The 22248-nt window shown below is 53.7% G+C and overlaps 1 protein-coding gene across 5 annotated transcripts in view; it reads right to left on the bottom strand.

The window, feature by feature from the left end:
- Positions 1–22248, bottom strand: part of TECTA (tectorin alpha) — a 34958-nt gene that overhangs the window by 3283 nt on the left and 9427 nt on the right. The window contains exons 1-19 of one of the 5 annotated variants that reach the window (XM_027699515.1): positions 20412–22074; positions 19802–20218; positions 18324–18391; positions 16499–16632; positions 15207–15494; positions 12465–12602; positions 11803–11968; positions 9619–10031; positions 8768–9347; positions 7640–8232; positions 6667–7240; positions 5064–5674; positions 4198–4759; positions 3426–3625; positions 1963–2346; positions 1405–1691; positions 1037–1317; positions 818–928; positions 295–497 (exon numbers count right to left, since the gene is read on the bottom strand). In XM_027699515.1, coding sequence (XP_027555316.1) covers positions 295–497; positions 818–928; positions 1037–1317; positions 1405–1691; positions 1963–2346; positions 3426–3625; positions 4198–4759; positions 5064–5674; positions 6667–7240; positions 7640–8232; positions 8768–9347; positions 9619–10031; positions 11803–11968; positions 12465–12602; positions 15207–15494; positions 16499–16632; positions 18324–18387 — 5589 coding nt within the window. In that variant the 5' untranslated portion in view covers positions 18388–18391; positions 19802–20218; positions 20412–22074. Of the gene's footprint in view, positions 1–294; positions 498–817; positions 929–1036; positions 1318–1404; positions 1692–1962; positions 2347–3425; positions 3626–4197; positions 4760–5063; positions 5675–6666; positions 7241–7639; positions 8233–8767; positions 9348–9618; positions 10032–11802; positions 11969–12464; positions 12603–15206; positions 15495–16498; positions 16633–18323; positions 18392–19801; positions 22075–22248 lie in introns of those variants that run through there. The other 4 variants (XM_027699516.1, XM_027699518.1, XM_027699517.1 and 1 more) reach the window with 4 other exon arrangements.

Below are 22248 nucleotides of genomic sequence, written 5' to 3'. Positions count from 1 at the left end.
GACACTTGGCCTCTAAACAAGCTGTGTGACACCAAGGGTCCTGCTGCCACTCCACTGCCTCTGGCCAGAAGGGGCATGGAATGGTGGGGCGAGGAACCACAAGGCAGAGTCCTTACCCCACAAGACCTATCTCTGTTCTCCTTCTATCCCTGGGTGGACCCTCAACCCATGCAAGCAGCTCCCAAGCATCGCTCGCCTCAATGTGTGGCCCTGCCCCAACCCTGGTGTCAAGCTGGGCTGCTGTGGAGAACTGACCCCCACCCCCAGTTCTCCATGCCCCATGTCCCAGCTCACCTGCACCAGGTTGCCACAGTTGCCCTTGGTGTTGTTGATCTGGAAGGAGATAAAGTCCTCCCCTTCGATGCCAGGGCAGTGGCGGTCGTTGACCCGCACCCCCTCACGCTCAAAGCCCAGCTGGAACAGCTTGCACTTGGAAATGGACACCTCCATTTGGGCGGCTTTGCAGGTCACCTCCGCATCAATGATGTCGTGGGTGGCTGGAGGAGAAGATGAGACAAGTTCAGATCACCACCAGCACTTCTCCCCACCACCAGAAATGGGCTGGGATTGTCTCCTGTGGTGTGCCCTGCCCGTCCTACACCCCTGCTCAAAGCACTCCCAAGCCAGAGACGCCCATAACAAGCACCCCAAAAAACCCCTTCCCTGGGTTCCCTGTTCCTCCTCCTGTTCTGACATGCGAAAAGTCATGAAGCCCCAGAGTCCCAGCCCTCAGCATCTCCCTTCCCACAGCTCCAGCAGTACAACAGCCCAGCACACCACTCAGCACTGACCCCACAGCCAGGGCCAGGGCACTCACTGTTCCCATAGGGCGGGGGCTCGATGCAGCCGCACAGCTCCCCGCCGTTGTCCAGCTCGCACGTGCGGTTGGGGCAGTCGGCGCCCATGCAGGGATCTTCCACCACTCCTGCTAAACAGCACAAGGCAGAGCACAGACACGACCTTCACCCTCAGAGCACAGGGCAGGCACTTCTCCAACCCCCCTCCCCTCAACCCAGCTGGCCCCCGGCTGCCTTACAGCAATTCTCCTTCTCGATCCACTCGGTGCCCAGGATGCCGAAGGTGCGGCAGGCCTCCCCGTAGGCGGCCAGCGAGCCGCACAGCTGCACCTTCTTGTGGTTGTAGCAGCCGTCCAGAAAGCAGGACTCATAAAAGGGCAGCGGGTCCAGGAGGCCGTAGCAGGGCTGGAAGAAGCCCTTCATGTCCGTCAGCTTCAGGCAGTAGCTGTCGCTCTGCAGCTCCTGGATCTGGACGTTGTCGCAGGAGGCGGCGTATTGCGAGTACTGCAGCTCGTTGCAGCTGTGGGCATCGGACACAAGGCGGGGGCTCGTGCGGCCAGCCCTGCTCCCGCTCCCGCTCCATGGAAAGGCCTGTCCGACCACTCACCTCTTCTGCATGCCGTTGGTTTTCCAGCTCTGGGCCAGCACCACGCTGCTGACCGCTGGCTTCCCCCGCAGCGTCGCGTAGTCGTCCGTCCGGTCGCCGTTGAAGTTGCCGCAGAGGCCGCACACCTTGTTCTGCAGCCGCTCCCCAAGGATGATCTTGATGACGTTGAAGCCGTTGTAGCGGATCTGGATGTCCGGGCTGGAGTCGATGACCAGGAAGCCCTCCTGGCTGAAGATCTTGGTGGAAAGCCCCGTGACGAAGGGGATGCTCACCTGGCTGCCGTTCACCTGGAGCAAGGGAGGACACGGAGTAGATCTCTCTCTTGTATTCTTTGCTTATGGATGTGAGTGTGAGCCACTCAAAAATGGTTCCACTATTGTCTCCCACTATCCTAGCTGTGAAAACAACAACAGTTGTCCAGGGCCCTTGTGGAGACTATTGTGAGTGCCTCAGTGCATTCCACTCCATTTGGAAGTTGGTCTCCACTCCATTTGGGACCCAGCACCCTGCTCCCCAGCCCGACTGTGGAGGGGGTGGACGCCCCTGATGACACCTTACCTTGACAGTATTCCTGTCACTGATGAGGATCTGCTCCTCGTTGATGTAGAAGTACACGGGGGAGATGACGGTGAGGTTGGGCGAGGACCACTTGTCGAAGTTGATGATGAGCTGGAAGGAGAAGTCGGGCAGCTTCTGGCAGATGGTGGAGAGGACGAAGGCGCAGTTGGCGGGGAAGCGGAGGAAGGCGCCGTCGAAGGTGCGGAACACACCCCCTCCCGCCGCCAGGCAGAAGGAGCTGCGGGTGCTGAAGCAGCCGCGGACGCCGTTGCGCAGGGCACACTCCTCATCCGACTTGCAGTGCCGAGGGTCGCACTGGATCAGGTTGCGCCGGAAGCAGCGGCACCGGCGGGTGCAGTCCCCGTTCCAGAAGAGCTGCTTGGGCTGAAAGAGGATCGCAGGATCACAGAAGCACAGAATCAACCAGGTTGGAAAAGACCTCTGAGATCAACGAGTCCAACCGATGACCCAATACCACCTCATCAACTAGACCATGGCACTGACGCCACATCCAGGGACTCCTCATTGTTCCCAGCTGGCAGGGCTGGGGATCCCTGCCCTGCCCTGCCCTCTGTGGGACAAGGTTTACACCCCTCTGCTGCACAACAAGCAAGAGCGGGCAATGAGGACAGAGGAAAAGGTGCCAAGGACAGCTTGTACCTTCCTTGCAACATCTCTGCTACCCACAGACATGAGGCAACTGCACGCTTGCACTGCCATCACAACCTTCCTCACCTCTTGTACACACACAGTGCTAAACACCTCCCTGACCTCTTTCTTACACTCTGCTGGCCACCAACCCATCTGTTATTACCTCAGTACCCCAACCAGAGTTGTTGACATGGCAGCCCAGTGTGTCACCTATTGTCTATCTGCTGAGCCCTGCAACGTGTTTTTCACTTAGGCAATCAAAAGGTTTGATTTTAATATTTAATTTAATAATTTAAGGTTTTGATATTTAATACTGGCTCCTTATGGGTGTGGGGCTTGGCAAAGACACCTTACACAGAACAGATTCACTGACACAAAATACAACCTGCTATAATATGAGCAATGCCACCAGCACAGCTTTCTGCTGCATCAAACTCCTGAGTGACATCCAGTAGCTACAAAGAAATAAATTTAATGTGAAACAAAAAGTGGAATACCTAGAACAAATGGTTATATAGTACTGGACTTTGGCACTCACCAAAGACAGCCTTCTCAGTCACCACCCTTTCCTCTACCAGTTCTCTCCTGTGCTTGACACCTGGGTCACCCTCACCCAACAACTGTATGATGATTTTTGCAGATAGAAATCATCAACTGTATGGTGGTTGTTGCTATGCAGCACACCATGGAAGGACGTCCCTCTATTCTCTATCCCTGGCACCAGCCCAGCTTGACTGCCATCCCCACTCAGGCCCGGTGATATCAGCCAGAGGATGAAAGCAAGCCCTGAGAGAAGGCTTGGAGCTGCTCACCTCGTAGTACTTGCCATCGGAGTAGCAGCCACAGTTGTGGGGCAGGATGCAGCTCTTGCCATTGAGGACGTACCCGGGGTCACACTGACACCCCTCCACACAGTAGTGGCTGCAGTCGCTCTTGAGCCGGATGGCGGCACAGCGGGGCTGGCACAGGGACACACAGCTCTCGTAGTGGCTGTTGGGGGGACAGCTGACAGCTGAGAGAGGACAAAACACACTCAGATTAGCTCCCTGGACCAAACCAACCTGGCTCCCCAAAGGGAACACCTCGGACCTATCACACAGTCAGCAGCCTCACCACCCTGTGCGAGCGGTGCCTCTGGGCCTTGAGCTTGCTTGTCAGGAGGGAAAACGACACAAATTTAATTTTCAGTCTTGTTAGCAAAGACAATTACTTCCCATCTGATTTGCCAGATAGATTGGCTGCCAGGGAGGCGTGCAGTTCCCATCCTCAGGAGCCTAATTGAACAGAGCATCACAACTTTATTGACAAGGGGCTGCAGCTTCACTAGAGCAAACACGTACTCCTGGCTTCAAAGCCAACTAATATAATTCCTGCTTAACAACAGGGGGATGGCTGATACATCCTGAGCTTGTGGCTTCCCCTTTTCCATCCCTGCTCCTGCTGTACCACGTGCAGTTTGTAAAGAATAGAGTGTCCCAGGCTTGACCCCACACCCAGCACGGGAGGGACCAGCTGCCTGGCTGTTGGCCTCCCCATCCCTGGCACCCCAGAAAAAGAAGGCCCTGGAGGCAGGGTGGCACTTACAGCACGAGGTGAAGTTCCTCCAGCCAGTAATGGCAATCCCCTGTGTTTGGCACGTGCTGGCATAGTTCTGCAGCCAGCTGCAGGCTGTCTGCATGGCTCCCCCATCCACACAGGTGTCAAACAGGCAGTTCTTGTAGAAGAAGCCGGGGTTGATCTTGCTGTGGCACTTGGCAAAGACCCCGCTCTGGCTCGGGATGAGGCTGCAGAGCTGCTGGGGCTTCCAGAAGCCTTCCACCTTCCCACAGGCTGGGCAGCGGTCGCCGCAGCCCACGCGGCAGAACGTGTCCCTCTTGGCCCAGCTCTGGACAAAGTCAGCGATGCTGGTGGCCATTGTGCCACCCGAGGCCACCAGGTCGTCCTCGGGGTTGCCGTTGTAGCGGCCGCAGAGGCCGTAGGTGAGGTTCTGGAAGCCCCGTGGGATGGTGACGGAGAGGAAGGTCTTCCAGTCATACACCACCTTCAGCCCGAAGTCGGTCTCGACCACGATGTGGAAGCCGAAGGCAAAGATGTTCACTTTGCCCTGGCCCAGCTTCAGGGGCAGGTAGAGACGCTCATCATTGATCTGCAGGGAAGGAAACAAGAGGCCCTGTGAGTGGGAGTGACAATCAGAGCTGCCACAGAAGGATACAAAAGGGGGTGGCTTGGCATTCCCAGAGCAGGGTCCCTGTCAGCCTTGCCTCTGCACCCAAAACAAGGCAGCCAAAACACAAACCCCCTCCAAAAGCTGCCTGGCAGCACCCAAGTATCCACACTTCCCGACCCCTGGAAAACCCTGCAGAGCATAAGGCCCAGTGCCTAAGAACTCACTCTGTGGTTTGGGAGCCACACAGGCAGACATAACCACGTCCCTCCTGCCCTGCACTCACCAGCACGGTGTATTTGTAGGCACGGTGGATGACGATGTTGTAGTTAAAGACCTCCACTTCCACCTGTTTCACCCACAGGGCCAGAGAGGTGTCCCGGTCCTCGTTCTTGGCCGTGACAGTGAACGCCGGGAACGTGTCCGAGCGCTCCACCCTGGGCCTGGAGATCGTGGTGCACAGGATCAACTCACAGCTGCTCTGGAAGTCGAAGGAGTAGCCATCAAAAGTCAGGTAGTGGCCGTAGCCAGAGATGATGCAGGAGGCGTCGGTGCGGGCGTGGCAGTAGTAGAGGCCGTTCTCCTCCAGGCAGTACTCGTCGTCCTTGCAGGAGACATTCTCGCAGTACACGCTGTTGTCGGAGCCGTTGCAGTAGCAGAGGAAGTGGCAGGAGATGTCCATCCAGAAGGTCTGGTTGGTGGCCAGCTGCCGCCCCTCGAAGCTGCAGCCGCACTCCCCGCGCGGGATGCAGCGGGTGCCGCGCAGGGCGAAGCCCTCGTCGCACTGGCAGCCCTCGGTGCAGGTGTCCGTGCACACGGGGCCCGAGGCCAGGCTCTCACAGGTCTCCACGCAGCTCATGCACTCCTCAAAGTGGCTGTTCTCCGGGCAGGCCAGAGCTGCAGGGCCAGCAAACAGAGAGTGTGAGTCCCACGGGGTGAGGGACAGGCAGAAAGTGGGAATGGGGTGAGTGGTGACTGATTCAGGGTGAGGGACAGGCAAAAAGTGGGAATGGGGTGAGTGGTGACTGATTCAGGGGGAAAGAAGTCAGAGGGAAACAACCCCAGCACCTTGCTGGCCATTGTCTCTCCCAATTTCTTTTGCAACCCCTTCTCCTCTCAGCCATCACTGCCCTCACATCAGACCCCTGTCCTGCCACATGCCAAAAGACACCTCATCCTGCTATTTTCACAGAATGTCCTGAGTTGGAAGGGACCCACAAGAATCATCAAGTCCAACTCCTGACCCTGCACAGGACCATCCCCCAGAGTCACACACCTGTGCCTGAGAAGATCATCCAAATGCTTCTTGAGCTCTGTCAGCCTTGGTGCTGTGCCCACTGCCCTGGGGAGTCTGTTCAGTGCCCAACCACCCTCTGGGGGAAGAACCTTTTTCTAATACCCAACCTAAAAGGAGAGAGCTCCCAAACAGGCACGTCCCTGAAACCTCTGAGGCAGAGACAGGCACTGCCTTCCCACCATGTACTTCCACACCAGGGATTTTTCACATTTGCTTCTTCTGAATTATGAATGTTCTCCCACCAACAGCAAGCTTATAGAGCCAGCTAAAAACCAGTGTTATGCAAATTATCCTCTGGTGGTGGCACACAGCACCTCCAGACACCATCTGCGGCTCTGGAACACTCCTGCACCACATCATAAAATTTCTGCTGCCTCCTGAAATGCCACCCTGAAATCAGTTCGCTGCGAACTGTGTCTCTGCTGGCTCCAGCACGCTCAGAAACTACTGCTGTAATTTCAGCATCCTGTAAGAAACCCGCTCCACCTCTGCACACCCACGAATTCCCAACAAAAAGATTCTGCCTGAGTATGATAGGTTCAAAAATCCCTTTCTCCCCACGCTGGGTGCTTAAAGGCTTTGGTGGACTCACGGCAGAAGCTGTGGCTCCTCCACTGGCCGATGTCCACGTCGGCGTTCTTGCAGGCGCTGGCGTAGCGCGCCACCGAGTCACACAGCTCTGACACGTTGCCCCCGCTCTGGCAGAGGCGGAAGAGGCACGTCCTGTAGTAGGCTGAGACGTTGACCACGCTGTGGCACTCCAGGAAGGAGCTGTTGGTGGGGTCGTTGATGATGCCGCAGCTGGAGCGGCTCCGGTAGGACTTGAGCAGCTCCGAGTCGTTGTTGCAGGCCATGAGGAGGTCCCCGCACTCCCCGTTGCAGATCTCGTCGAAGGTGGTCCAGCTCTCCAGGAAGAGCTCCAGGTTGTCCGTGAATTTGCCCGTGGGCAGGTTGAACTCATCGCTGGCGTTGCCATTGAAGAGGCCGCAGAGGCCCCCGGTGCAGTTGAAGTAGGAGGTGGAGAGGCGGATCTCCAGGAGCCCCGAGCCATAGTAGCTGATGGTCAGGAGCCCCTCTAACTCCAGCATGGTGCCATTGTCACCACGGTAGATTTCCAGGCGTCCAGAGGGGTGGAAATAGGGCAGCTCCACATCATAACCGTTCACCTACAAGGAACAAGCAGATTGAGACGCTTCAGGGAGGGCGATGTGATTTTTTCTGCTGTGCTGAGTACACTACACACCTCCTGACCCTGATCCACCCTCCAAGACCCAAAGCCTCCTCTGAGTGAGGGCATACAGCTGTTTCCTTGCTTTTTGCCCCCAGACAGAGTATGTTTTTCCAGGGAAAAAAAAACCAAGTTGCAGGAGACAACTGACTCAGCAAACAGGAATAGTGGTGCTGCGGCAACAACTTCAGGGCCCTCACACAGTGATGGTTCACTTGGGCTTCCTCCAAGTGCCACCACAGTGTCTGGCCCACAGACCCACCAGCCCTTCTCCAAGGGGACAGGGATCACACCACAAACCACCATGTCCCACCCCGGCCCTGGGCAGCACCTTTACCTTAATGTCCGACAGGCGGGTGCCTCCAATCTTCACCTCCTGGCCGGCTGCCTGGACCCGCACCACGCGCGGCCCGTTGGGAGCAGATCCCGCCTTCTTCTGGCTGATGTCCACCTCGACGAAGTCCAGCCTCTCCGGGCAGGTTTTGAGCAGCGTGTAGGACTGTTCCAGCGGGTAGGGGAAGGTGATGCCATCGAACGTCTGCAGCACCTGGCTCTGCCCCACCAAGCACACGGTCTCCCGCCGGGGGAAGCACCCGCGGTGGCCGCCCTCGATGGTGCAGATCTCTCCCTCGGGGCAGGTGGTGTTGAAGCACTTGGCCTCCCCTCCATCCTCGCACTGGCACTGCACGGTGCAGTCCGTGGATGCCCAGAAGGACTCCCCGACGGGGTAGTACCGCCCGTCCACGTCGCAGCCGCACTGCGGGGCGGGCACGCAGCGGTCCCGGCTCAGCACGTGGCCCTCGTCGCACTCGCAGCCCTCGGTGCAGGGGGAGGCACAGGCCAGCGGGGCTGTGAGGTCTGAGCACGTGGCAGGGCAGCTGCTGGCACACACTGAATAGTGGCTGAGCTCCGGGCACTGCACGGCCGTCGCTGTGGGGCAGAGGGGACACAAACAGGGGGACCATAATTATGGCACAGCTCAGGGCCAATTATCCTGTTCCGGTTGACCCACAGCAGAGACAACACGCAGAGACCCGTGAGCTCCATTTTGATGGTAGGATTGGCCCCTCCATTTCCTTTCTGTGCTTCCCTGGCCATTCCTGTCACATAAGAGGGGTTTCTCCAAAACCACTCCAGAGCCACCGCACTGCCTGCAGCTATCTGAGGAGGATGGGCCGAGAAGTGTGCCCTCAGCCTGTCCCAGTCCAACCTCCATCTCTCACCATGGCAGCTGACTGTCTGCAGAGCAACGTGGAGCTCCCACCTCACACCTGACTTCTACCACCCTTTTGCTGGAGCAAGAGTCTGATGCCATGGAGAAGGACTCATCTGTTTTCCCCTGACTCCCTCCACCAACTCCCTCCCTTGGATTTCTTTCCCCTCATCTGGGCACAGAGGCAAACCCCTGAAATCACTCGTCTCCTCCAGAGGGGAAGGCTCCCAGCACAAGCACATAAACACTCACCACACCCTGTCTGTGTCCGCCACTCTCCCACCGAGATGCCCAGGGACTGGCACACCGTGGCGTACGCCTGGATGGCCTGGCACAGCCCAGTGCCGTTATCCCTGGGCACAGGGGCACTGCAGAGGTCATAGACACAGCTGTGGACGAAGGCAGTGGGGTCCACGACCGAGCTGCACTCCCAGAGGGGGCCCCCAGTCTTGTTGATGAAGCCGCAGTACTCGGGGGTGAAATACAGGGACTCGGTGGCGGCGTCGCAGAGGCTGCAGTTTTCCAAGCAGCCCGTGGAGCATCTCCTCTCGGGATGTGGCACTTGCCAGCTCTCTCCCAGCTCTGGCACGGACGTGGCCAACCTCCCATCTGAGCGGAGGATATCGTCCTCAGGGTCTTTGTTGTAATTCCCACACAGGCCGCACGTGGCATTGATGTACGAGCCCGGCACTGAGATGGAGGCGAGGTGTTCTCCATCAAAGGTCACCAGCAGGCCAAAGTCAGTCTCCAGGGCGGTGGACAGGCCACTTTGGTAGACTTTGACTGCACCCAGTTCCAGAGAGATGGGCAGGGACACCACCAGGTCATCCACCTGCGAGGACAACACCAGGAGACTGAGCCAGCGCAGGAAATAGCAGAGCCCTCATACTGGGACACAGCACCTTATGGTGTCTTAGGGTTAGGGACACGCACAGAAGGACAGCCATTTGTAAGCCACAGGGCTTTTCCACTATGCCTGTCACCCGTGCCCACTCCCCAAGGACACACGAGGCCCAGAAGTGCCATCCCACGCTCTCCAAGCTGTTGTCACAGCCTCATTGTCAGCCTGGCAAGTTCTCCCCATCCACCAGCAGGGCTCTCACCTTTGCCTTCCCAAAGCCACCCTTGGGGAGAACAATCTTGTGAGAGTAGACCTCCACAAAAATATCCCTGAGCCAGGAGACGGAGGAGCCGCCTCGGTTCTCATTCTTGGCCTCCACGTTGAAGTAGGGCAGGTGGGAGCCTGGCCAGCACTGCCTGGCGAGGAGGTAGGAGCAGGAACCCTGGAAGTGAAAGAGGAAGCCGTCGAAGGTGTGGTAATGAGGATCTCCGAACACCACGCAGGTGCTGCTCTCCACCGGCACGCACTGGAAGAACCTGGCCTTGCTCTCACACGCCTCAAAGGGGCCGCAAGCCACCTCCTGGCAGAGGATCTCATTGCCGAAGTCCAGGCAGCGGCACTTGGTGCTGCAGTTGGCGTTGTCCCAAAAGATCTCCCCTTGGCGGAGAAACTGCCCTAGAAAGACAGAAAGGGGAAAAACCCACGCTACATCACTTCTCCAGACAGAGGAGCCGAGTGCACCACGTCACCTCAGAGGGGTCTGCTGGCCCCGTGGTCAAGACCACCACCAAAGTGTCTTGCCACTGGGCTTCTCAGCTGTTCTCTTTGTGCAAACTCCCAGCAAGTGCCATTCAGCAGAGTGCTGCAATCCCAAGCTTTGTTTTCAGTCCATCCTCTTCAAGTCCATGGAATGCTGAGGGCGCTGTCACAAATCCAGGGTGAGTGCTGCAACACACAGGCTGGAAAACTTGAAGGCTATTCCATACATTTTGGACACCCACAACTCTCACTCTGCCTCAGTACTGCAGGGCACAAGAGCCATTTGTGCTCTTTTCCCAAAAGGAAAGTCCACTGGTAAAGCTGATGCCTGTTGGAGGCCGTTCCCAGCACTGTCGCAGCACTCGTGCTGTCCTTCAGCATTTTGCCACCTCCATCATTGCCCTGTCCACACAACTTTGCTGGTCAAAGTGTAACTCTGCCACCAGCAGCCCTGGAGCAATTTACTCTCATTCAGAAAGAGCTCGTAGTAGTTAGGAAACCAAAAGAGCTGTTGATAAGTAACTTCCACACCACACCCCAGGCACAACGGGAGCGCTGAGTGATCCCGCAGGCTGAGCAGACGTGGCACTATAAAGGGAGGCAGGTTTGTCTGGTGAGAGACGTGAGAGGCTGAGAGAAGACAGGAGAACAAGGGTGGCAAGTACCACCCGGGAGAGTTTTTCTCTCCTCCATCTGGCCATCTTTCACACTTCTCAGCCGCGTGGCTCCCGCCGCGCGCTGCCTGAATTTACCTCTCCCAAACTTTTGTGCTCTTCCCTGCCTCCTACCAAAAAAAAAAAAAAAAAAAAAAAAGAAGCTATTTTCCACTTCCCTGCAACAAATGTCCCCTCTTAGCAAGATCCACATGCCAGCCATGGTGGTGTGGGGGATTTAGGAAAGGAGTGTCATAAGGCTCTGACACCTCGTGCTGCGTCTCCTCTCATAGAGGGCAATCGGACATTCGGCATGAAATTTAAATCCAGTGGTGGGATTTACTCACACTCCCCCGTCACCTGCAAACCCCAGATGCCTTCCAGCCCCTTTGCAAAGTCCAGCCTTTTCTTCCTGGGGTCAGCAGCTGGAAGGGGCTGGAGCAGTTGGATCTAAAACTCTGCTGTGGCTGCAAGAGCCTCGGAGCCTTCTTGGTACAGTCCTAAATCGGGACATAAAGAAGCCTCATGTCTCCAGTGTCCACTCACAAATGACAATCCTCTCTCGCTGGAAAGACTCCTGGAGCACTGTGAAAGCTCCTGACAGTTTTATTTGTCAAATGGCAACACAGTAATCTCTGTGCAGCAAAGTCCCTGTGCAGTCACTGTGTGCATTGATTAATCCATTTATAGCCCTATGCTCTGTGTGACACAGGCACAGGCTCTGTACAGGGAAAACCTGCTCTTCCTCCTGCAGAAACAAGGGAAATGGGACCACAAGGCCAGCTTCCCTAATGTGGAGGCCAGAGGAAATTGCTGCCCCCAGGTCTTTCCTGTTGTCACTGGAATTTGGGTGCAGCAACAGCAGTGATTGCACCTACTCTCGTGTTTCTGTCCCCACAGTCACAGCTTGTGGGGACGCCTTGGCAAAAACACAGCAGCCCAGAGCAGTCAGCACTTCTCCATCAGCATCCCAACAGCATTTTGCTACACTGCACCCCAAAATCTGCAAACAAGCAGTGCCATTCCTCCCTTACCTCTCAGGCTGCAGCCATTGGCAGGGTCTATTTCTCTGCCATCTACTTTGAAAGCCCAGCGCCCAGGGACATTCACGTTGGTTGTCTCTTCGATATTCACTATGTCTGGAGTTCTGGAGCCCGGGAGGCTGAAGAAGTTGGTGAGATTTCCTCCATTGAAACCAGCCTAAACCAGAGAGAGAGCAAATTCCATCACCCATCTGGGCCAAGGGAAAGCGATGCTGCGTTTCCTCACTTCTCTGCCCCCTCCTCTTTAGTTCCGACAACTCTTCTCAGGGATTGCAGTTTTCAGTTAGTTTTGAAAAGCTAAATGGGTACTACAAGCAGAATGGATGTACATTTACAGATTTAGGTATGTTTATATACATATGTTTGTAAATATAGATCTAAGGGGGTGTGTATTGAGTGGCCAAGATAAAGTGAGGAAGCAATGGAGGGAAACTCCTCTTATGCAGGAACCTCCCTCCCCCCTCAGGCAGATGGAACTGCTGCCATCACCAGATTTTGGGGTGCTCATCCCACTGTGCCCAGCAGCGGGATGCAAGGAGTGCTGGGGACAGTGGGGGACTGAGTGGCATGTGGAAGCATGGACATGTTGGGAAGGCTACAGGCAATCATCCAAGAGTTCAACAGAGACAGGGATAGGGGAGCAAGAGCCTCACCTGGGCCATCACCCCGCCGAGACCAGTCAGGGGGTCCCCTCCGCTGGCTGTCCCCGTGGTCCAGCTGATTTCATGGTAGTTAAATATGGCAAAGGAAGACACTCCATCTGAGATCAGGACAGCTTGGAAAGTGTTCACCTGTGGAAAACCAGGAGCACACTCACGAGGTGACACTGCTTTTCTTGTGCTGTTGGCCTGTCCTTTCACCACGTTCATCTCCGGCCTGGGCAAGGCACAGGAGCCTCGCAGTGAAGAGCTGCAGAAGCTGAATTAGACCCAAAATAAGCCTGTGCTTGCTGCCACAACTCCACCAGCTCCTATCCCTGCCCTTTCCTCCACCTGGGAGGACAACAAGTCCGTCTCTGATGCAAGTGAACACCAATAGATGGCAGCATGAGAATGAGCTCACGGGGAAGAGGCAACGGGCAGGATTCGGGTTGCTAAGATCTGTCATCTCCCCTTACCCATCTCAGCTTTATCCCTCGCTGCATTATCTTTCCCAGTTCCCTTCCACATCCATATCCTACAATACTGCTAAAGGTGGATTACATCCAAGCCAGCCATGTATATCATGCACTTTGCTGGCTGCCAAATCCCCTCGTTCCCTGCTAAATCTGCTGCTCATGTTCTTCCTTTCCCTTGAAATGACTCCGCATTTCCAGCCCCCCAAACTCCAGACACATTCCAGCAGGGCTCCAGGTGGGAAGAGCCCGCTCTGCCAGGTGGTGAGGGCAGCATAATCCCCATTTTCCATTTATAGCTGTGTAGAAAGGCAGAAGAAGCCTCTTTCCTCGAGATATTCCCTCTATCCACGCAGATCCAGCAGCAGAGCTCATCACTGGGAACGAAGTCAACCACTTCTCTCAGCCTTTTGCATTTTCCTGTCCTTCCCGTCCCTGCCCTTCCTCTGCACTGGGACCATGCCATGACAGCTGCTCCTCCTGCCTCTGAGCAAGCAGGATTTTAGCAGGGCACTAAGTGTGGGATGCTTCTATTTTAATTAATCAAGAGCAATAAAAGGAGCCTGGTGCTAAACCCACTGGTTTGATTCTGGGCTCTGAGGATGCCTCGGAACTGCAGAGCAGAGCCCAGGGCTGCACTCACTGCCTGCACACCACAAGGGAGGTCACTTCCAAGGCACATAAGGGCTCCTGCCACGAGGAATCTTGAACACAGAGGCAAAGCAGGCTTTGGGAGCTGTCAGGAGAGTTGTGGGCAGAGCAGCCTCCCAGCAGCTGCAAATGGCACAGTTCACACCGGGGCGGGCGGGAGAGCCACCATTTCCACTCCTGCATCCTTTCCCTGGGATTCTGCCTCCTACTCCTGGTGTCCTCTGCACACTTTGCTCACCTTGGCCAAGTCTTTTGCTGAGCTGTGAGATCACTAACACGTCACACACAAAGTCAGGATCAGTCTGAGAGTGCAACAGCAGCAAACCCTGCTCTGCTCAGGGGCCTCTTGGAGAGCAGCAAGAGGTGACCTGGTGCCAGGTGTAAGGTGGCTGGAACTTCCATCAAATCCCAAAATCTCCCTCTTTGGTTCTCACGGTCCCTGAGCACCCTTGCTGCCTCACCAGGGTCTCAGAAACTGAGCTAATTTCAGGTGACATCACAAGACAGCAGCTGCAGCATCCCAGAGGCCACATTCCCCAAATTGTTTTCTGCAGCTTTTCTGCATTGCGATGAATCTCCTGCTTAAGTTGCATCGTGCTGGTTCCACGTGCCAACCCCGAGCCCTGGCTGCTGCTGAGCAGGAAGGCTGCTCCATAACAAAATAAATTGCATTGTGTTGCAAATGTAATTCTTCAGGCAATACACGAATCTCTATATTGCTTCCTGTCTGCAAATAAATATATATGTGGGGTTTTTTTTCTGCAAGTGTTGCCAGGACTGGCAAAAAATATGCATTAAATCTCAAGCTTCTCTAACAAATGGGAAAGAGCTGGACTGTTTGTCAGAGCCAACTCCTCGAGACAGAAGAAACCAGCTTTTGGCACTTGCTAATCCTAAACAAGCTTTGCCCCAAACAATAGCTGGGATCCCTCACTCCCCAGGTGTTCAAGGCCAGGTTGGACAGGGCTTGGAGCAACCTGGTCTAGTGGAAGGTGTCCCTGCCCATGGCAGGGGGTGGGACAGGATGAGTTTGAGGTCCTTTCCAACTCAAACCATCCTAGGATTGTATCTGCACCCCAAGCCTTCAGCTACCAGGAGTCCAGCACGGACCTCCCAACATCAGCTGCAGCCACAGCTCACATATTAACCAGATATTTAAATGCCCTAAAAAACCACCACACTGCCATCTCCATCCTCTGAGATACAACTCACATTTTTGGAAACATAATATGGTTGAGTCACGAGTGTGACTCTGGTCAGTCTGACCCGTCTCCCCTGCAGCTGTCATCACAAATATCTGCATTTGTATCTAACAAAAAATAAGTACACTGTGATCAAGCCAAACACTCCTAAGTGGTGTCAGAGCCCTGTTTAGATACACTGCCTGCAAATAGCAAAGAGGGGATGCTTTCCCTGGAGATCTGAGAGCAGAGCAGAGAGCAAGGCTCATATGGGTTCCCACGAGACAGAAAGGTGAAAGGACCATGGTGCTTCTCTGCCCAAGGGGAACTGAGGAGCACAATGAAACACAGTCAATTTTACACACAAAAGACAATTATATAATTGATACACAGATATACAGATATACAACTACAGACATACATTCAACCATCCAGAACCACGCTCTTACCGGCGTCGTGCTGCTCCCCCCGTAGAATGTGACCTCCTCCCAGGTGACGATGAAGACCCAGGTGGCAGAGAAGGAGGCCATGTCCTTGAAGTGCTTGTGGATGTCCTTGGAGGCTCTCCTGAGCAGCCTGGGGTCTGTGCTCTCCCTGTAGTAGACGTCCCCCCGGATGCCGTTGTGCACATCGGCCCAGAACGGCGCCACGAAGGCGCGGCCGTCGGCCAGCGGGAAGGCCTCGGGGGTGAACTGGCTGACCAGAGTGTTGAAGGAGATCACCCCGTTGTTGTTCACCTGCACAGAGAGACCCACTCTGCCTGAGCAAGCCTTTGCAGGCAGCAGAAACCCGCTGGTTTCTCAGAAAACGTGGGGTGAGAGGGTTTTGCCTGAGGGTGACTGAGATGGTGACAGTGGGTGAGGCAGCCTGACCACCCTGGCAGAGATTCTGCTTCATCCCAGCAGAGGTGGCCAAAGCCTGATGTAGGAAGCCTGAAGAAGAGGAGGCTCAGGGGAGACCTCCTCACTCTCTACAACCACCGGAAAGGAGGGGGGAGCCAGGTGGGGGTTGGTCTCTTTTCCCAGGCAACTCTCAGCAAAAGAGGGCTCGGTCTTAAGCTGTGCCAGGGGAGGTTTAGGTTGGATATTAGAAAGAATTTCTTTCCAGAGAGGGTGATCAGCCATTGGAATGGGCTGCCCAGGGAAGTGGTGGATTCTCCATCCCTGGAGGTTTTTAAGAAGAGACTGGATGTGGCATCAGTGCCATGGGCTGGGAACCACGGCGGGGTTGGATCAAGGGTTGGACTTGATGATCTCGGAGGTCCCTTCCAACCCAGCTGATTCTATGATTCTATGAAAAGCATCCCTGAAAAAGCCCCAAAAATCCCTGAAAAGTCTGCAAAACAGGGCTCTACAGGACAACAAATGAGAGCAGCAAGTTGTGCTTGTCTTGGGCACCCACAAAACTGTTGCCCATTTTCCCCCCAGCAGGTCTCTGCATTTTCTTGTTTCTTGTCATGTAACAGGAAAAATGTCCCTCGTGTCAAGCCCTTAGCTTTGCTGTACCATTTAATCACCTACAAAGAAAATTTACTGCCTTTTATATTCCTTTCCCATGAACATTATCCCATTAAATACACCTTTGACTTTCTTAATCATAAAACCTTTCAGTTCATGAAATCTAAGAACTTGTCAGGTAGTTGCTAATAAATCTTCCCATTCCTGATGACAGGGAGAGAGCACTTAAAATACAACCTAATGACAAGGAAAAGAGTCAAGGGAAGGTCTGTTTGTCCACTTACATAAATGCTTCTGTGGGGGACTCCAAAATAGATGAAAGGGACGGAGATCCTGATCTCGGGAGAGCTTCCGTCATCAACTTTGGGTGTTCTTGTGTCGTTCTGCCAGAATGGATACAGACTCCCCATGGTGTGAGCTGGAAGGAGAGAGAGAAGAGAGTCCTTCAGGCAATGTCAGGACCTGTTCTGACTTCAGAGAGGCCACAGCAAAGCCACAGCAGAGGTTCCAGCTCTGGGACTGGGACAGGGTCAGGAGAAAAAGCATCATCCAAAGGTTGGTTGGGGCAACAGCAAAGTGACCCCAAGATGCAGGACAGTTGTAGTTTTGCTTTTTTCCTTCCATGTGAGTGCCATCAAGTCATACCACTCATCTCTTTGCTTCTCATTGGGACAACAAGGACAACAGGCCCATCCTCCCCGCTCCAGGATGAGCAGGACTTGCTGTTTTAGGTGGTGAGGTGTTCAGGGGAGCAAACAGCACCAACCCCAACCCCCAGGGACACGTTCCTGGCAGTGTCCACCTCCCTCCTGCCTGCCCAGCCCTCCCTGCTGGACCCCAGGGCTCCTGGGGCCGGGTGACAGCCTGAGGTGCCACGGCTGCTCCGACATTTCCCAGCAAAACATTTCCTGCTAAAAGGAACTGCCAGTGGACATAACTGTCTCTCCTAAAAATACTTCAGAAGATGGTTTTGACACATCTCATTACAAGCCTGCTGCTTTCTACCAGCCTAAAATCCATTGGTTTGAGGCACAGACAGGCACTTCTGGCCCCTGGGGACACGTCCCCTCCCGTTCCAGCCCCTGCCAGACCTCTGCTGTCATCTCATGTCCTGTTTCCAGTGTGCTCCTCACAGAGGAAATGGGGATTTTTCTGGGTTTTCCCCTTCCCTCTCCCCTCTTTAGTGTAGAAAAGCCATGCCCTGTCCTGACAATGTTCAATCTTGGCCGACAGGAGCCCACAGGATCAGAACAATCCCAGCTCTGTTCACCTGGATTCAGGACGTGCTTTTACTTCCTGGGCCCGGCCCTGTGCTTTCAGGGGCCTCAGATGGGGCCACTTTGCTCTGTTCCCCACTGTTACAGACACAGGGGGGGCTCTCCTGACGCCCAACCCAGGGGATGCTCCTTCCCTGCCATCCTGAGGATGCTTCATGCTGGAAATTGCCTTGGAATAAGGAGAATAAGTTGAGTCCTTCACAGACTCAACTAGTCCAATTTTCCTAGGGGAAAAGAAGACAAGGGCAAACCTGGCCTAACCCACTGGCATCCTGATTTCCTGAGACCTCTGAGTGGTCTGAGTGCCCCTCTGGACATAAAGGGAGGTGGCATGTGATAGTTTCCAAGCCACAAGGTTTGGTTTCACAGATATATCCAAAGGGCCACAGCAAAACTTCGGGCTGACAGGTAGTAAAATAAGTCATTTCACAGCTATCGCACACCTGAAAAGTTATTACAGCCAAGGCATAGCTATGAGACACGGATTTTACTGATTTTTAAAACAGGGAACTCAGCACACACTCCTTAATTCCAGCTCCTTTAGCACTGCTGGGGCCACACTGCTGCTCCTACTCAGCAGTCCTAACACTGAATTTTTTTCAAACTGATTTTATAGTGACTGGCCAGACCAACACAACCTCTGGAAAGCTCCCACGTGCACACACAGCCATATAAATGATATACACAAGCATCCCTTAAAATTCCCAGCCTCTCCCTCCCCATGGGAAACATTCAGTTCACCCTGGGGGTGTTTTCCAAGCCGTCTGGGGTCTCTGAGCACAGCAGAGCTGGGGAATTTTGGGCTCCCAGCACTCCAGCAGGAGATACTCACCTCGCTGCCGGGCTGTTATCACCAAAAGGGCCACCCAAGTTCCCAGAAACGATCGTTTGTTCATCCTGCAGGAAGGAAAGAAACCCAGACATGCATCACATTGGTAGGAAAACACATCCTTAAGGATACCCCAAGCCCTGCTGCTTCCTGAAGCCAGGTGGATGTTTCAGAGGTGGAGGCCCCTCACCTGCCAGGCAGACCCAAAATGCCTGTTCCATGGAGTGATGCAGAGAGAATTCCCTGGTGATAACAGCAAATCACTGCCAAAGGAAGCCCAGAACCACATGGAAGAGCTGCTGCTGGTTTCACATGGATTTTGGAAGTTGTAAACAGCCCCAGCTCTCCGTGGGCTCTTGATTCTCCTGAGGGTTCAAAAGCAATTCCTCCCTGACCCGCTCGGTGCAGGGATGGACACTCCTACCCAGTTCCAAGGGGAGCAGCTCTGCACTGCTCCAAACACAGGAGTTGTGGTGTGCTCTCATGGTTAAGGGGCTTCAGACACCACTTTGACTAATCCTCTGTGCTGGCTCCTGCCACAACCACCACTTACTGATTTGGATGAGCCCAAACATTTACACAGCTGGGCACCTCCTCGCTGCACAGGAATCAATGGGAGAGAGAGAGCAGACACAGGGCTGGGAAAATGAAAGAGAAACCCCATGCCAGCTTTAATTCCTTCTGTGCCTAATGCAATTTGTTACTCATTATTAATCCAATAGAAAATATTGCTAAAACACCTGCTTTGATTTCTTCGCCCGTCGAGTCCGTGATTACACACGGGCAGGGCTCACGTCGAGCTCCTGGGAAGGTCTCGTGTGTTCCCAGTGTGTGTGTGCCAGTTGGAAAAGTACGTGATCAGCTTCCCACACCCATTATGCACAGCCTGAGTTTTCAGATCAGCCCCTCCACCTTCCCAGCTTTAAATATCTGTCTGTAAAAGCCAGCGTTGCTTTGTGTTCTCTGCAGATCTGTTTTTATGGGGGTTGTGGATTCAGCAGATCCAACACCTTCTAAAGACACACATATACATACATAGCACATAGAGAACACAGGGGGAACATCCCATCATCTGTCCCACATCACTTCCACTTGATTCCCACTTCTGGGAGCTTGAAAAGTATGGAACACAGTGGACAGAAAGTTCCTCCCTGTTCACTGCTGCAGTCACATCAGTGCTGGTCCCAGCCTGCTCCCAGCTACCACATTCTCCATTGACTAGAAATCACTCCACCAAGGAAAAGTTTTGCCACATTCCCTATCTTGGGAAGATGAAAGGAGGATGATAGGATTGTAAATTTTGTGGATTCATTAGCAGAGAGCAGGCAGAGAGTGACTAGTGGAGACAGTGGCAGCCTGAGGACAAGAGCAAGACTGGCACCACTCGGCAAACACGACAGACTTAATAAAGAACACATTATTTAACATATCCCATTCAAAGCTAAAATTATTTAAGTATGAAAAAAAGATTACCCACCTGTTTTGTGGACTAGAGGAGCGATCAGGTCTGAATTTTTAGACCAGTCTTGGTGGAGCAGGGCGAAGTCCTATGTCAATGGAGAATGCATGCCGGTCCTCCCGTGCCAATCCTTGCTGGGGACTGAAAGGATGGCTCAGTCCTTTGCTCTCCCAATTGAAAACTCCCTTTCCGCCAATGCTCTTCCAGGGCTGGAGCAGTGTTGAGTTGCAATCACAACTGTTGCCTCTATTGATAACCAGCAAGCTAATCTGGAGATCAGATTCTGGCCTGGAGAGGGAGAGGAGCCTCTTTCTTCCCCAAAAGCTCACCCCCTTCAGGTGGATTCAGATGGAAATGCCAGCGAGCCGGGGCTGGGCTCGCTGCTGTGCTGCTCAGGGGAAAGAAAACCCAACCCTCAGAAGAACTGAGCCCCTTCCTCCTTTGTGTAAAAGCAAAAAAAAAAAAAAGCCCATCTATATAATGTTACAGGATTAGCATTAAGCAGTGCTAGGCTCAAAGTGCCCGTCAAAGGCGCTGCCCTGAACTTTCAATGGAGCTACTTTGCCATCCAGGTCTTGCTTTACTTTCTGTAACTGACTTCTGCTTTTACAGGTGGAAAAGGAAAAACTCACCCAAGTCCAGTGTTCTCTCTCCAGATCTCCCAGAGAGGCTTTCCTTGCTGTTCCTGTTTCCACCCGCTCTGGAAGGGCTGGCTGCTGGTAGGGAGTCTCACTGGGGCACTGGTGTGAGTGTTATTACTGTTTTCACTCCTTCAACCTGCAATTTCCACAGGGATTTTCCCTGCCCCTGGTATCTGGGCTGATAGATGATACACAACTAGCTCTGGGCTGTGGGAGTAGCTGGGGTGAGCTGACCTATGTTCCTCATTTTCTGTATCTGGGGAAAAGAGTTCAACCACTATCATTTAGTTCAGATCCACGTCAGATGAGAGAGGGAGAGGTGGAATAGCAGCTGAGGGGTGAAGGATGCCACCAGCAGAGCCACATTAGGGCTGATTTTCCAGCCTGCAGCAAGACTCAGGTAGGACAGGCAGAGCTACAACCCATCGTGGGAAAACAGCCTGACTTTGGCACAACGATTTTCCTTTCTGACTTCCTGGGTGGGTGCCTTTTATTTTCCCTATTTTCCCTGCTAGGAGTTAGTTATTCCTCCTGTGCTCCCTGCCCCTTGTCAGGAATGGAGAGGGCACAGGAATGCCAGCAGCCCAACAAGAACCAGAGAAACCCAGACTTTTTTTTTCCCAGGAGCCTGGGGGCTCCTAGAAATGTGTTTAGCAAGTTCACCCCCAAAGTGCTGCATCTTACATCAGCAGTTTCCTGCAGCATATCAGGGGCACCAGGCAACACACCACCTCCACAGCAAATCCTGGAGTTTGCTTTCTCTTTATCCTCCCAACATGGCCTTGCTAACAAGAATCTTTCATTTTTTAAATTTATTTGTACCCTTTTCTAAACCAACAACTACTTTAGGAGGGCAGGGGGATATCAGCACTGATATTCCAGCCACTCCATGCACCCTGGCTCTTCCCTTCCCTCCCATACATTTTAAACACTACCAGCCACAGGAAAATCAATTGACTCTTCTCTTTCTGTTTTGTAACACAGAGAAAATTGGTGAAAATAGGTTTCCCTCTGCTCCTTTTTCAGTTTAATATTCTGGTCCTGTTCATCCTGGGCAAGACCACACTGATGAAGTTTGATTAGGTTTCGTTGTCTCTTTGGGGAGGACTTTGTCTTCCAGGCTATTTTCTTTTGGCAGGGGATGTTCCCATCATGCAGTGCTGGACACATCAGAGGTGAACAACCAAACACTTCTCTCTTTTTTTTTAATTCTTCCAGCAGAAAACCTCCTCCCATGCCTGACCTCAAGAAAAAAAACAAGCATGAAAAGATGAGGCAAAAGGTTCTTTGGCTGCTTCATCTTGGCAGAGCAACCACAGGCATTCCCATTTCATGGGACCCAGCACAGCTGGGAGACACCCTGGGAGGGGTTTGCCAGGAGCTCTGTCCCATGTGGTGGGATTCTTCTTCCTCCTGCCTCTCCCCAGGGTTATTTGGTGCAGGCCACGAGGATGGAACTTGTTTTATCCCCAAGGCCAGTCCCAGTGAGGACATGGAGCAGATCACAGAGTGAACTCAAGCCTTGTTCCTCACCTGGAAGTGGAGATGAATTACAGCCATGGAGAAATACAGTCCAGGAGAGGACTAGATCTTCCTTCTCCTTTCAAAAAGCACCATCACAGGTGAGGTGGCTGTGCCTGAGCTCTCAGCACACACATCAGCAGCACAAAAACACCCCGGCAGCTCTCACTGCACCAAAGGCGTGAGTTAAACACGTGGGTCAGACCCAGAGGAACGTTTGGCTTCAAGGGGAACACAAAAGGGCAAAGCTCAGGACACCTTTTTTTTTTTTGTGTAAAAACTTACATAAGTTTATTGAACTGATCCA

The sequence above is a fragment of the Neopelma chrysocephalum genome, unplaced genomic scaffold (assembly GCF_003984885.1).
Source record: "Neopelma chrysocephalum unplaced genomic scaffold, ASM398488v2 Primary Assembly neopelma1_138, whole genome shotgun sequence".
NCBI classification, from domain to species: domain Eukaryota; kingdom Metazoa; phylum Chordata; class Aves; order Passeriformes; family Pipridae; genus Neopelma; species Neopelma chrysocephalum.
This window is presented reverse-complemented; position numbering and strand designations above follow the sequence as displayed.